We start from the raw sequence: 14,665 nt of genomic DNA on the forward strand, positions 1-14,665 counted from the left end.
GTCAAACACACACACACACACACACACACACACACACACACACACACACACACACACAATGTTTAGAGATGCCAGCAAAAATTGACAGACTAGCAAAAAATCAAACAAAAATATTAAAACATAATTCATAGTGAGGATGAAATTCATAGAAATAGTTCTGAAAATAACAAAGATAAAATTATTTGTAGGCATAACATTAGATATGTTATTTTAAAATATTCTATATATTCAGAAGGTAGAGGAATTACTGAGTATGCTTGGAGAATGTAGAAAATATAGAAAAAAATCAACTCTTAAAGATGAAAATCAAACTGCAAATGAAAAACACAGCGATGGAATTAAGATCAGACTGGTTAAACATTTAGTGCATTTAAGGATATAGCAATAAAAATTGTTCTCAAAGAAATAGATAAAAAGGACTGAAAAAAAAACACAAACAGAATCAGTCAGTTGTCATATGACCTAAAGCAACGTAATATCTGTGTAACTATAGTTCTGGGTAAGAGAAGTCAGAGTTGGAGGAAGAAAAACTATTCAAAGAAGTAAAAATTCTAGTTGGGCGTGGTGATTTGTAATCCCAGCATTCGGGAGGCTGAGGCCAGAGGATCAAGGCTCACAGACAGCCTACGCTACTTAGCAGGGCCCTTCACAATTCAGTGAGACCCTGCTTCAAAAATAAAAGACTAAAAAATAGGGCTGGGCGTATAGCTCGGAGATACAGTGCCCCTGGACTCCATCCCCAGTATCGGAAAAATAAAATCCCAAATGTCATGGAACCTATAAATCCACTGATCTAAGAATCTCAACAAATAAAGCTGTATAAAATTGGTGACAAAAAAAATCTGCAAAGCAGAGATAAAAAAAATCCCTCATGCACAAAAATAAGAATGAATGCTATAGTCTTGTTGGAAGCAATAAAATATAAAAAAATTGAGAAATACCCTTAAAAATACTGTAAGAAAAAAATTGTCAGCCTAGAATTTTATATGTGATGGAACTTATGGAACAAAAGCAAGATGAATTCTTTTTTATACATAGCAAGATGAAAAATTAAATATTAGCAGAACTTAATTATAAGAAATATTAAAGAAGTCCTTCATAAAGAATGAACATGTTTAAAATCTGAATTAATACAATGGGAATAATGATTAATATCAAAAGTAGTAAATATCTACTTAGGAATTTTAATATGTTTTTTTTTACTGTGGGGAAAATAATAGGAGATTGAATCCAGGAATATTCACTCTCTGTACTACACACTTAGAACTTTTTATTTTTATATTTTTTAGTTTGAAACGGGTCTCATAAAGTTGCTGAAGCTAATTTTGAACCTGTGATCCTCTTGTCTCAGCTTCACAAGCACTGGGATTAGAGGCATACACCGCCATGCCTGGCCTATTTTTAACCTTTAAATGATATTTGGCTGTTTAAGGAAAAAATAATAGCAATATATTGTGAAGTGTAATATTATAGTCAAGAGTGGTAAGTTGAGAATACATAGTATAAAGTTTTCTAAGTCAACCATGAAAGAATCAAGATTTATAGCTAATGAATCTAATGAGGGTATAACAAATTTTTAACAATACCCATTTAATTCAATAGAAAGGCAGAAATATCAGTATCAGAAGGAACAGATGGAATATCAAATATAAGAAAAATACAAAAAGCAAGAAGGTAGCTATAAAGTGAATCCATATAAATGTAATAGTTTACACTCCTCAATTAAAAGTCAGACATTATCAAATAGGATTTTAAAAAAACGTCCTGATCATAAGCTGCCCACAAGAAATCCACTTTATATATAAAGACACACACTACTTACAAATAATATTAATACGTATCAAGTACACACAAATACAGTCCAAAGTGGACATATTAATATCAGGCACTGTACAAAAAGAGTATTACCAAAGACAAAGAGGGATAGTTAATAAATGATAAAGTGGTTAATTCAATAGGAAGAAAAATAATACTAAATAGTTATTTTCAAAATATATGGGAACAGAAATTGACAGAATTAAAAAGAGAAACATATAAATCCATAAGCATAACTACTTCATAAATAAACATCATGTCTAGACACCTGGTTTTCTGTGCTTTCCCTTCAAGTGAGCCCTGAACCCAGCCCAACATAAGGATGGTCAAACCTTTATGATTAAGTCCCAGAGTTTAATTATAAAGGTGTAAAGGGATGATTTATGATTAATATATATCAATGAGACATTGGAGAGCTGTGTGCTCTTTTCTTAGATTATATAGTTTTGTTGGTAAACCAAAGGACTTAATTATTCCCAAAAACCTTGTTTTTACACATAGAAGGGTATCTTGACTGAAGTTGTGTGTTCTTGACGCAAGTTATATCTGAATTTGCTCCTAGGCCTCTTTCTCCAACTAAAAAGCCAAAATTTTAGATTATTACAGTATATATCCTGATATGTTAATAAAACATTTGACATTTTTTCATTTGTAAAATTAGCTTTGACTTTTGTTGTTTAATTTTTCATCTTCCCTCATTTGAAAAATTGAGATGCTACCTGATAAAGCAGAGAAAATGAAGAATAAATTTGATAATTATATAGTGCTTGGGGGAAAAAAAGCCCTGTATAGCTGTCTATAAACAATAAATGACAAAGAGAATTTTTTTCCTAGTAATAGAGATTGAACCCAGGGACATTCTACTTCCAAGCTACATCCCCAGACCTAAGTTTTTATTTTTTATTCTGCAACAGGGTATCACTAAGTTGTGAAGGACCTTACTAAGTAGCTGAGGCTGGCTGTGATCCTCCTATCCCAACCTCCCAAGAACTAGGATTACAAGCGTGTGCCACCTCACCCAGCTGGACAAGAAGAATTAAGGGTGAGGTCTCTGACTCAAATAAAATATTTTCTTGAAAAATACACAAAATAGAGGGAAAGTTTCTTTGTGTTTTAATGCTTGAATTTAATGTTGGGAGGATGAATGACCCATATAGTACTTTATTTTTTATCAATTTGATTTTACAAATAACATCCCAACTTGTAAAGTGCAAGATAAAACATGAAAGGTTTTTTTTTTCAAAATAAAGGAAAGATTTATAGATTTATAAATAAAGAGAAAGAAAGATTTTGCCCCAACAAAATCTTTTCTTCTCTTGTTCAATAATAGTATTCATCTTTTGTAATAGATTTTCCAAACAGCCTTAAAAAATTCACCAGGTGTAAGACAATGTGTCTGCTTTGGACCTCTGAGAGTGGAAAGCGAGAAAAGAGTTACAAATAGAAATGTATGTTTTATTAATGAATCACCCTGCAGCTGTCCTTGAAGGCTGCTTGAAAATTCCTATAGGCTTAGAAGACACTAACCTGAAAAAAAATCATAAAAGATAAAATCCATTCTTCCTGATGCATTCTGTGTAATGACCTCATGGAGTAACCTTTTCTCTTCCCTCCCCTCTCCTCTCTGGGCAGCCAGTGCTCATGTAAAGTGAGTCTAACTCTTTCTCACCATTTTCTAATCAGTGTTCTACTGTGGTTAAAACCACGAGTTCACACTTTAGTCATTCACATGGAACTGAATGTCGCTACATTGTTAGATTTTTTAAAAATTCACACTAATTAACTTCAGTAAATAAATGTTTTATAAAGTAGGTATCTGATGAGCTATCTGGATTCAAAAATATGAATTCTTTAATTTTTAAATAGTTAATTTTAAGATAACAAAGACACACCAAAACACTACAAACTAAGTATGGTGAAGGATGCCTGTAATCACAGTACTTGGGAGGCTGAGACAGGGGGATCACAGGTTTGAGGACAGCTTCATCAACCTAGAGAGAACCTGTTTTCAAATAAGAAATAAAACCAGGATGGGGATGTACCTCAAAGGTAGAATGTCTTTGGGTTTAATCACCAGTAACACACACGCACACACACACACACGAACAGTAAAAGCTTCAAAGCCTATGGAACTAATATATATATATACTTTTGTATATGTATATATATACATACATATATATTTGTGTATATATATGTGTGTTGAACTTATGTATAAAGTAGTAAGAATGATGTTTCAATTACATGTGCATAATACTTTCAAATGAAAAATTACAAATGGCTTAACTTCTATTATCTCACTTGAATCTCATAACAAACCATGTAAGGCAGACATCCTAATGCTTTTATGAATGAGGTACAGGGAACACTATGGTATGGAATGCAAAGCCCCCATGCCATATACAATTACTCCTCCACGTAGAGTCAGAACTCACACCCTCATGCGATGCCACTGGACCAAGGGAAAATCTAATTATAAATGAAACATCCATGTTCTACATCATCTTATAATAAATAGTAGGAAGTAAAATACTCCTAAACAGCATTAACAATGAATTTATATTATTTAGGAATACATAATAAAGTTACTTCCAAAGCTTAGTATTTTTAATTAGGGAAAACTTTCATAGTATTGCAAAAGTCACAACATAGAATTTAACATTTATATCTTTTAAATGACCAATTTTCCACTTTATTTAAATATTTTTAGTATCTGTTAACTCTCTGGTACCATAATATCATGAATAAAAGACTTATTTCCTATTTTCATAAATGTGGATTCCAATCACTTTCCCAGTATTAAACATTAAGGAAAGGGGGAAATATGGATCTGGACCCAGATTCAGAATTCCAATAATTGTATATTTATTTATTTTCTTTTTTTAATTTTTAAATATACTTTTTTTGGGCGGTGCTACTGGGGATGGAACCCAGGGTCCTTCTACCTCTGGGCTACACTCCCAGACCTATTTTATATTTTATTTGGAAACAGGGTCTCTTAAGCCAATGGAGGCTGGCTGCGAACCTACACGATCCTCCTGTCTCAGCCTCCCAAGTGCGGGGATTACAAATGTGCGCCACCACACCTGGCTAATTTTTAAATATACTTTATTGGTGCAATATAATTATGGTGCATTATGTTATCACTTATTCATTTATGAAAACAATATCCTCTAAAATGCATTATTAAAAGGATAATATTAATGAAAGAAAATAGTAGAAGAGGAAATAATTATCTCTCTGAATTATGGTTAAGGACACTTCAAAAGAAGTTATAGATGTTCATTAAAATTCTAGAAATTTTAATTATATAATTTTCATTTCCTCAAGTAATGCCAAATTCTAAGAGCATTAGTTTCCTGTATATTTCTCTTAATCTACATCAATGTTAATGAAAGATTTCAATTATTTTTCATTAAGATGGGACAGTTTTACATCAGTTGATTAAAATTGTAATGTAAACTATAATCCTGGAGTGGTTATATTGAAAAAAGATGAAAGCGTCTTAAAATTCGAGAGAATTACCAAAGATAAAGAGACATTGAGAATGCTAACTGAAGTAATTTGCTAAGAAGGCATAACAATAACAAATGGGCATTGGCTTAATAACAGATGATTTATTAATCTATAATAAATATTAATCTATAAAAAATCTATATCATCTATAATCCAAGATGATTTGGTACCTGATCTTAGCAATCCTTAGAAGTATTTGTCAGAAAATTTGGTAAAGACATTCTGGTTTGAAAAAGGTTCTATCATACCCTTGGGGAGACTGATATTTACATATCTCTATATTTAATAACTATAGAATATACATTTTAAATTTCACAATGAATAATCAACATATATGCTAATCCATAAAGCAAACCTCAATAAACTTAAACATATCTAATTCAAACAATGCATATTTTCTTTTTTACATATATTTACTGGTACACTGTAATTATATATCTTAATGAGGTATATGTTTCCTAATGATGAAAAATAAAATTAAAAATCAGTCATAACTATGAAAATTACAAAATTAAATGAAAAAGTCAATTGAATTAATAGAAAATTAAGCAATACTTTTCTAAATAACATAAAATCAATAAGAAATCACAATTAAAAGTAGAAAACAAACTTTGAGCTGAATGATGATGAAAATAAAACATCAGAATTATGGAATGCAAGTAAATTAGTAGAGGAACATCAAGTATCTTAGATAATATTAGATTACACTTTAAGAAATTAGAAGCAGCATGCTTGTAATTTTAATACTTGGAAGGTTGAGACAAGAGGTTGCAAGTTTACAGTCATCCTTGAGAAGTTAAAGAAAACCTCAACAACTTAGTGAGACCCTATCTCAAGCTTTAAAAATATGGGCTACAGGTATAATTTAAAGGAAGAATGCCCTTGGGTTCAATCCTCAATATAAATTAGAGAAAAATATGAAGAAATAAATTAAATGTAGAAGATAAAAATATAACTAAAACACTAAAACATGCAGACAAGAAAGAAATAGAAAATTATAAAGAGGATATAAGAAAAAACATAGATAATAGAATTATTAATGCCAAGGGCTCTTTCTTGATAATAACAAAAATTTAGTAAATCTCTAAGTAGGCACCACAGAAAATAAGAAACACAAATGACAAATATCAGAAATCAAAAAGCCATTACAGTACAAATAGAAAGATAATATGAATAATTCAAATGAAAGAAATAAATGGAACAAAATGACATGAATACATTTCATGAAAAATGTACTTAAAGAATCAACACAAGAAGCTATACAGTATCTGAAAATATCTATATCTATTAAAGAACGAATTTATTATCCAAAGGCTTCCTATGAGAGATCAGTTTCAGTTGGCTTCATTAGTGAATTCAACCAAATTCTCAAGAAAAAATACTATCAATTTTATACAAACTTTTTAGTAATATAAGAGGAAAAAATGTTTAATTCATTTTGGGAGACCAGTATAATACTAAAAAACTAATAAAGTACATGAAAACAAAATTTTGGGCAACATATAACTTTATGAATATGCCCAAACCATCTTTATTCAACATTAAAAATTAAATCCAGTACTAGGAACAAAGGATAAAGTCTGACGATTGCATAGGATTTATATGAGAAACTGGAAGCTCTTCAAAAACCAATGTAATTCGCCATAGTAAAAAAGGCAGGTATCATTTAATGATTTCAAGAATTATTTCACAGAAATTCTAAAAATATTAGTGATGAGAATTTTCAGAAACCTTGGGAAAATATAGTTTCCTTAGAAGTCTGATAGAGGCATATACGAAGAATCTATGTCTAACAACTGATTTCAAAACAGACTAAATTAATTTTTTTTTGTTTGTTTCATATTTATTTTTAATTGGTGCACTGTATTCATACATCATAGTGGGATACATACTTTTGTAGACATACATGCACACATTGCCCAGTCAGCCCCCACCCGATCCCCTCCCCGTTCTCTCCCTATCCCCCCCTCCTATGCTTGGCTTAGTGATTGACATCTAGTATTATAGCAATTTATCCAAAATTAAAAATGATAATCTCTCATAACAGTTTCATTTGTCTGATACCAAGCTTTTGATGACTTAAAGATAACATTTCAATATTTCTTTTTGCTTTCTTTCTTACCAGAGGATCTATTTTTTTCTATTTTTTAGGTGAAACTATCATATATTTATATATTTATTTTTCAGAAAAAAAAAATCTATCCTAATATGGAATATGGACTCTAGGTACCCACATCGATCTTGAAAAAGAACAAAGCTAGAAGATATATATTTTCTGATTTCAAACCATATAAAGCTACGATAATTGAAACAGTGTAGTACTATTCTAAAGGCAGATATATAAACCATTGGAGTTAAATAAAAGCCTAGAGCTAAATTCTTCCCTATATTGTCAAGTTATTTTTGACAAGGTTTCCACGAACATTTGGTGGTGGAAATAATAATCTTTTAACTAAATATTGTTGAAACATAATAATTACATGGAAAAGAATAGAATTGGACCCTTACCTAATCCCATATACAAGTATTAACTCAAAATAGATAAAAGACCTAAATATAAATCTTAAGACTATAAACTTTTAGGAGAAAATCTGGGTCATAAAACCTCACAACATTGAAATTGGCAGTGATTTCTTGGTTATGATTTCAATGGCACAGGCAACAGAAGAGTATACAAACTCCCTAAAAAATAAAAAACATATTGTATATCCAAAGACAATGTAAACAGAGTTAACAGTTACTAATAGAATGGGATAAAATATTTCCAAATGCTATATCTGAAGGTATATTAATATTCCAACTAGAAATCCTAAAAATTAACAACAATAAAGGCAAACAATACCCTTTAGAGATAGGTAACAGACTAACATAAATAATGAATCTCCACAGATAACCAATCTTAGTTGTCTGTTGGATGGAAAATCTTGTTTCTCTAGTTCTGATGTGTGTTACCTATTTCTTCTTTGTAGTTAATCTCTTTGAGTATTTTCTCTAGTGCTGGTTTTGAAGACATAAATTCCTTCAGTTTCTGTTTGTCATGGAAGCTTCTTATTTCTCCATCTAATTTGATAGAAAGTTTTGCTGGGTAGGAAATTTTTGGCTGGAAGTTGTTTTCTTTCAAAATTGGGAATATGTTACTCCAAGCCCTTCTGGCTCTCATAACTTGGTTTGGGAAGTCTGGAGTGATTCTAATTGGTTTGCCTCTGAATGTCACTTGGCCCTTTGCTTTTGTTGCCTTTAAGATTCTCTGCTTGGCTTCCACATTGGTCATTTTGACAATTATGTGGCGTGGGGATCCTCTTCTCCGATCCTGTCTAAAGGGAGTTCTATAAGTTTCTTGGACCTGCGTATCGACCTCTTGCTCTATGTCTGGAAAATTTTCTGCTATTACTTCCTTGAAGAGATTGTTGATCCCTTTAGTTTCACTTTCTTTTCCCTCCTCTATTCCAATTATTCTTAGGTTAGCTCTCTTAAAATGGGCCCATATTTCTTCAATATCAGATTCCTGCTGTCGGATATTTTTTCCTAGATTAGAAACTGTGCGTTCATTTTTGGAATGATCATCTTCTAAGAGCGAGATTCTGTTCTCCATGTGTTCTAATTGGTTGTTTGTGCTTTGAATTGAGGCCTTTACTTCATTAATTGCATCCTTTATCTCTTTTTGGCTCTCTCTGAGTTCTTTTCGAAGCACCTCTATTATTTCTACAGTTATTTTCCTGATTTGATCTTCTAGAAATCTCTGATTTTCTGTTTTATCGGGTTCTGATGTTGTGGGGTTGTGAGCATTCATTGCTCCAGTATTATTCCTCTTTCCCATGATTTAGGAAGTTTGTGCCTTCTCTGGGTTCTTCCCTTGGGTCACTATGACTTCACTTAAGGTGCTCTGGATCTCGAGTCAGTGGTATCTCAGACCCCACTACTCCTTTACTGGGTTTTATCACAGAGTCTCCGACCCAGAGAGTCGATAGAGGCTGCTTTAGACCGTGGGGGGGTGCCAGGTTGCACGTTCTCCTATGGTGTGATATCACTGCCACTGCCCCTCTCCCACTGGGTCAAGTCCCAGTGAGTACAGTACTGGGATTTCTCCGCTGTGGCCCGCAATTTGACTCACTGTTCTTGAGTATGCAGATGTAGCTGTAGTGAGTTCCGTGCTGCTGCCGCCGGTGGCAATATGGCGCCGCTGCTACGCCCTCGGCTGTTGGGCTGGCGTTTTTTTTTTTCTTGGTTTTGATTTCCACTCTGAATCCCTGCAGCGTGTGCTGAGCTCAGACACTGGGAGCTTTAGATGTCCTCTGTGCCGAGAAATCCCGCCTGGCTGTTCCGCAGCGGCTCCCCTCGGCTTGCTGTGGCTGTCCCGTGAATTCGCCGGCAGTATGGCGCTGCTGCCGCGTCTGCCGCATCCTCGGGCGTGAGGATATCCTCTGTGGCTCTGTTCTCAGTCCGCTTTCTCTCTGGAGCCTGGTGATTTTTTTTGTTTCTCTGGTGATGTTGTTTTCTGGCTTTGAAAGGCGCTGATTTTGTGGTAATGGATATTTGTTGTTAGCGGGGCTCTTAAGCCCCGCTTTTCTCGGTCGCCATCTTCCCGGAAGTCAATTTTTTTTTAATTTTAAGAAATTTTAAAAATGTGTTTCATTATACAAAACTGAATTTCTATACCTATAATTGAAATAAAGTAAAGGTGTCTGTTTTCAGCACTTCCCTTTAGCATTTTACTAAATATAACTACTGTAATAAGGCAAGAGAAGAAAAATCAAAGGAGCTGAGCATAGTAGCATATGTCTGTAATCCCCATATTTGAAAGACTAAGATAGGAGGATCGCAGGTTTGAGGCTTGGCAACTTGGCCAAAACCTATTGTAAAACAAAAATAAAATAGCGCTGGGGATGTAGCTTGGAGGTAAAATGCTTCTGGGCATGATCCCAAGTAACACACACATACACACACACTAAAAAAATAAATAATTTTTTTTAAATGCAAAGCTTAGAAATTAAGAGTAAAATGACATCTATGTCCCTATGTTTGCTGGTTAAGAATTTAGCAGGTGTAAGATTATAAGGTTAATGTTATAAAACCTATTGTTTTCTTTTATACTAGCAGTAAACAGCTGATAGAGACAAGAAAGGATTCCACTTAAAAGAATTTCAAAAACAACATTCTTTTAAAAATAAAACAAAAGCTTTAATATCTTTACATTGAAAACCATAAAATATTTCTGAGAAAATTTAAATGATACATTTTAAAATATAGTTTATTATATATCAAATTAGCTATTTTAATATCTCAGAAAAGTATATGCCTTAGGTTACATAAATAACTATAAAGATATAAAATTGATAAATAGATCAGTAGGTAAGTTTTATCTATTATTCTTTTTTTATTTTTTACTTTGGGTGGTACTGGGGGTGAAAACCAGGGGCTTCCTATGTTCGGGCTATACTCCCAGACCTATTTTATATTTTATTTGGAAACAGGGTCTCACTAAGTTGCTGAGAGCTTCAGTAAGTAGCTGAGGCTGGCTTCGAACCTCTGCGATCCTCCTGTCTCAGCCTCCCAAGCGCGGAGATTACAAGCGTGCACCACCACGCCTGGCTATCAGTAGGTAAATTTTTTAAAAAAATTGTTTAATATTAATTTTTCTAGACAGTTCTAAATTCAGATCATGTGAATTAATATCCTTTGTTTATTAAGCCTAATACCAGGGCCTTTGAACTAAAGGAGTAAAAAGTCAATATATCAATTTTAAATAATAGTGTAAGTATTAGGTAATGAAGCTGTACCTACATTAGACCAGTTGTTTGTTTTTAAATAAGGAAACATTAGATATTCAAAGTGATCTTTTATTTCTAGTCTAGAAGGGGGTCACAATATCTTCAACCAAAACAGTAATTTATTATTCATGATAAACAAAATACTGTTTAGAAGTTCTGATCTCTCATCCAAAGAAAGAGTTTTACTGGTCAATTAAAAAGCAAAACACTTTTTTAAAGTCTAAAATACTATTACAGTATTTGAAGTAATGGCTGACCTTATACTGAGATGGATTATAGTTTTCATTCATTTACTTTTATTTGTATAATTGTCCATAAAATTTCCCTTTGCTTATTATCTATGACTAGACAACTTTATAATTCTAAAACATTAAACATTAAATATATATTTATAAGCTGGCCATGGTGGAAAATGCTTATAATCCCAGTACTTGAGAGTCTTGAGACAGAAAGATCTCAGGTTCAAGGACAGCCTCAGCAAGTAGTGAGACTTTCATTGAACTAGTGAGACTCTATTTCCAAATAAAAATAAAATAGGGATGGGGTATATTTTAGAGCATGCCCCTGGGTTCAATCCCCACTGCCACCAAACACACACACACACACACACACACACACACACACACACACACACACACACCTTTGAAAAGATAGCTTGAAAGCTGATGTTCAGATTATAATGTTCATGTTATAATGTTCAATGGCATAAATAAAAACAACTAGTAGTTTCTTTACAGAGTTTGGATGCAGTCTTGAATAAATCTTAGGGTTCTTTTTTTTTTTTTTTTGTACTGAGGATTAAGCACAGAAGCATCCAACCTTCTAGTTACACCTCCAGCCCAATTTTTTTTTTAAACGGGGACTTGCTAGTTTTGTGAGAATCTCACTACTTACTGAGGCTGTTCTTGAACCTGCAATCCTCCTGTCTCAGCCTCCCTAGTACTGGGATTACAGAGTATACCACAATGCCTGACCATCTTTCATCTTTATAAAAGTCGTAGCTTAAGATAGTGTCTCTCACACATTGACTGAATTAAAAAACACTTTTATTTGTGTACGCCTAAGGATACTTAATGAACAATAACAACATTATTTTATGTGAAGATATGGGACTCAGTTAATAACATATTACGTAGTAGTAATGAAATACATGTACATGCAGACATACATGTATGAACATACAGGTGTAATATATGCATGCACATGTGTGTATAATCTCTTTCATATATATGTATAATTTATCTTTCCAGATAAGCTTTAAAGTGAAAATTAGTGATTATTTTTGAGGCAGGTTGTGTCCAATTTGCCTTTTTTGTTTTTGTTTTTGTAGCACTGTGGCTTCAACCCAGGGCCTCAGGCATGGGTAAGGGCTCTGCCACTCAGGGACTCAGCGGGCTATACCCCAGTTCCTCTCTCAGCTCTAGAATGCATCTGCCAAAGGAATTTTACATTTTTTTTTTCTTGTTAAACACTTGGAGAATATTGCCAAGGTTAATCTCACAAACTCCTCAACTTTGCTAGATTGGGAGAACCCCCCAGAGAATTTCTTTGTAATGAAAAGCATTATTATCAAAAGAACACGGTGAAATAACACCGTTTTCCTTCACAATTTCCTTATGATTCTGTCCCAAGTTCGTTCTTTTTGCCAGGAGCCCGTGTGCAGCAAGAAACCTCCTCTCTCTGTCTGGAGAGTGGCATTAAGATGAACTGTCAAAGATGGTGTGTCCTGAATAATGGATAAGTGAGAGTCCCCTGACGTAGGTTTGACTGCCGTGAAATATGAGCTTTGCGATTGCCCTTACATTCAAACTCTAGTGTTGGTGGAGAGAATATTATTTCTAAATGTCAAGCTAACTAAAATTGTGGAAGAGAGTCAGTGGGTACTCCTCTTATTAGTGTTTGAAGCAATTACACAGAGAATGGGTCACTGCGATTTTCCTTCTGCACTGAGTAATTTGTTCTTGCTACTGCATTTTAGCTATTCAAATTCAAATTCAAATCAGGCTTCCCATCACAAATGTTCTGTTTGGGAGACAGAATGAAAATAAGTCCCACCCCAGTCCCTGATCAAGTTGCATTTCCAGTGGGGTCAATGTACTTCATTGCCAAAAATATGACATTCAATCAACAGGTTAGAATCAACTTGACTTTAGCTTTGTGGGGATTGTTTAATGTATTGGCATTCTGATATAATATGTATATTTCTTTTATTTTTCTTTGCTAATGATATGATCTCTTACAGAACTGTAGAAAATCAGGGGTAAGATGAGTTTGAAGGTTGGACACACAATAGACCTCTCCAAATGAGCAAAATTTTGATGAATTCAGAAATACAACAATTGAAATATTGTATTTCATAAAAAATGAAGTTGACTGAAGTAAGAAAATGTAGATTAGCGAGAGAACAAAAATACATGCAGAAGGGACTTAACAATAATTACAATTGCTGCCTGGACTGAAAGTCCTCTTTTCATCTCCTTGTTTTACTGCTATAATGACATAGCCACAAAGCTTTATTTACAAATGTGAAGAGGAAAGAAGGTTCCATGATTAGATAATGCAAGGTTAAAGAAAAAGTGACAGAAATCTTCCTAGACAGAACAAAGGAGATAAAAATGTGTTGGTTTTCTTTTTATAGAATTTATTAAGATCAGATGATCCCACTGACCATTAGGAAAAAATTTACCCAGAATATTTTTTTTCTATCCTAGCACGCATAAGCAAGGGCACTGTGCCACCAATACAGGTCACTATGGATCAGATTCTCCAAATTCAAAATCCAGAAAGGGAGGGAGGGAGGGAGAGAGAGAGAGAGAGAGAGAGTGTTTGCATGTCTGAGTATGCACAAAAGGAAAGGAATTGTTGTTTTAAGAATTAATATATGCTGTATGTTGAACAAAATCCCAAATAACAATTTTCCAAGAAATAAAATAATTTAAATTAAACCATCCATTTCCCATAGTAGAATAAAAATCACAGCTACTCACCTAGCCTCTCAATGGAATAGTACCGCTGCTTGCTGTCCACCCGCACGGTCTCGGCATAAGGACTCCCAACACCATACCCAATGATGTAGCCTCGCACCACAATGTTTGGGTTCAAGGGAGGCGTCCAGCTCATGATGATGCAGTTGGTCTGGGGCCTCACGTGAAGCGAGCTTGGCTGGTCAGGAACTTGAGACTCTAGGATTTAAAGAGAGACAGAATCAGCATATCTCAGAATGGGGCCTAGAGCATGCATGGTGAAACTTCCCCTTTAAGCAAGACAAGATCATATTCCAGAGTGCTCAAATAAGGAAATAATGAATTGTTCATTGACCAGAGCTCTCGTTTTTTTTTTTTTTTTTTTTTTTTTAGCATATGCTATATTTTCCATGTTTGACTTGACTAATAAAAAATTAAAAACTTTCTTTCTTTTCTTTTTTTGGTACCGGGGATGGAACCCAGGAACATTCTACCTCTGAGCTACAACCCCAGCCCTAATTTTTTATTCTTTATTTTGAAACAAGGTCTCACTGAGTTGCAAAGGGCCTCACTAAGTAGCTGAGGCTGGCCTAGAACGGCAGT

General features: G+C 33.8%; 1 protein-coding gene across 1 annotated transcript in view; it reads right to left on the reverse strand.

Annotated features, from left to right (window-relative positions):
* DCC (DCC netrin 1 receptor) overlaps window positions 1-14,665 on the reverse strand; it is a gene marked incomplete at both ends in the record, with an annotated part of 1,196,613 nt that overhangs the window by 165,586 nt on the left and 1,016,362 nt on the right. The window contains one exon of the mRNA XM_080714768.1: window positions 14,087-14,281. Within this exon, the coding sequence (XP_080570894.1) occupies window positions 14,087-14,281 (195 nt within the window). The remainder of the gene's footprint in view (window positions 1-14,086; window positions 14,282-14,665) is intronic.

Source organism: Muscardinus avellanarius, assembly GCF_963383645.1.
Source record: "Muscardinus avellanarius genome assembly, chromosome: 17".
In the NCBI taxonomy this organism is placed as follows: Eukaryota; Metazoa; Chordata; class Mammalia; order Rodentia; family Gliridae; genus Muscardinus; species Muscardinus avellanarius.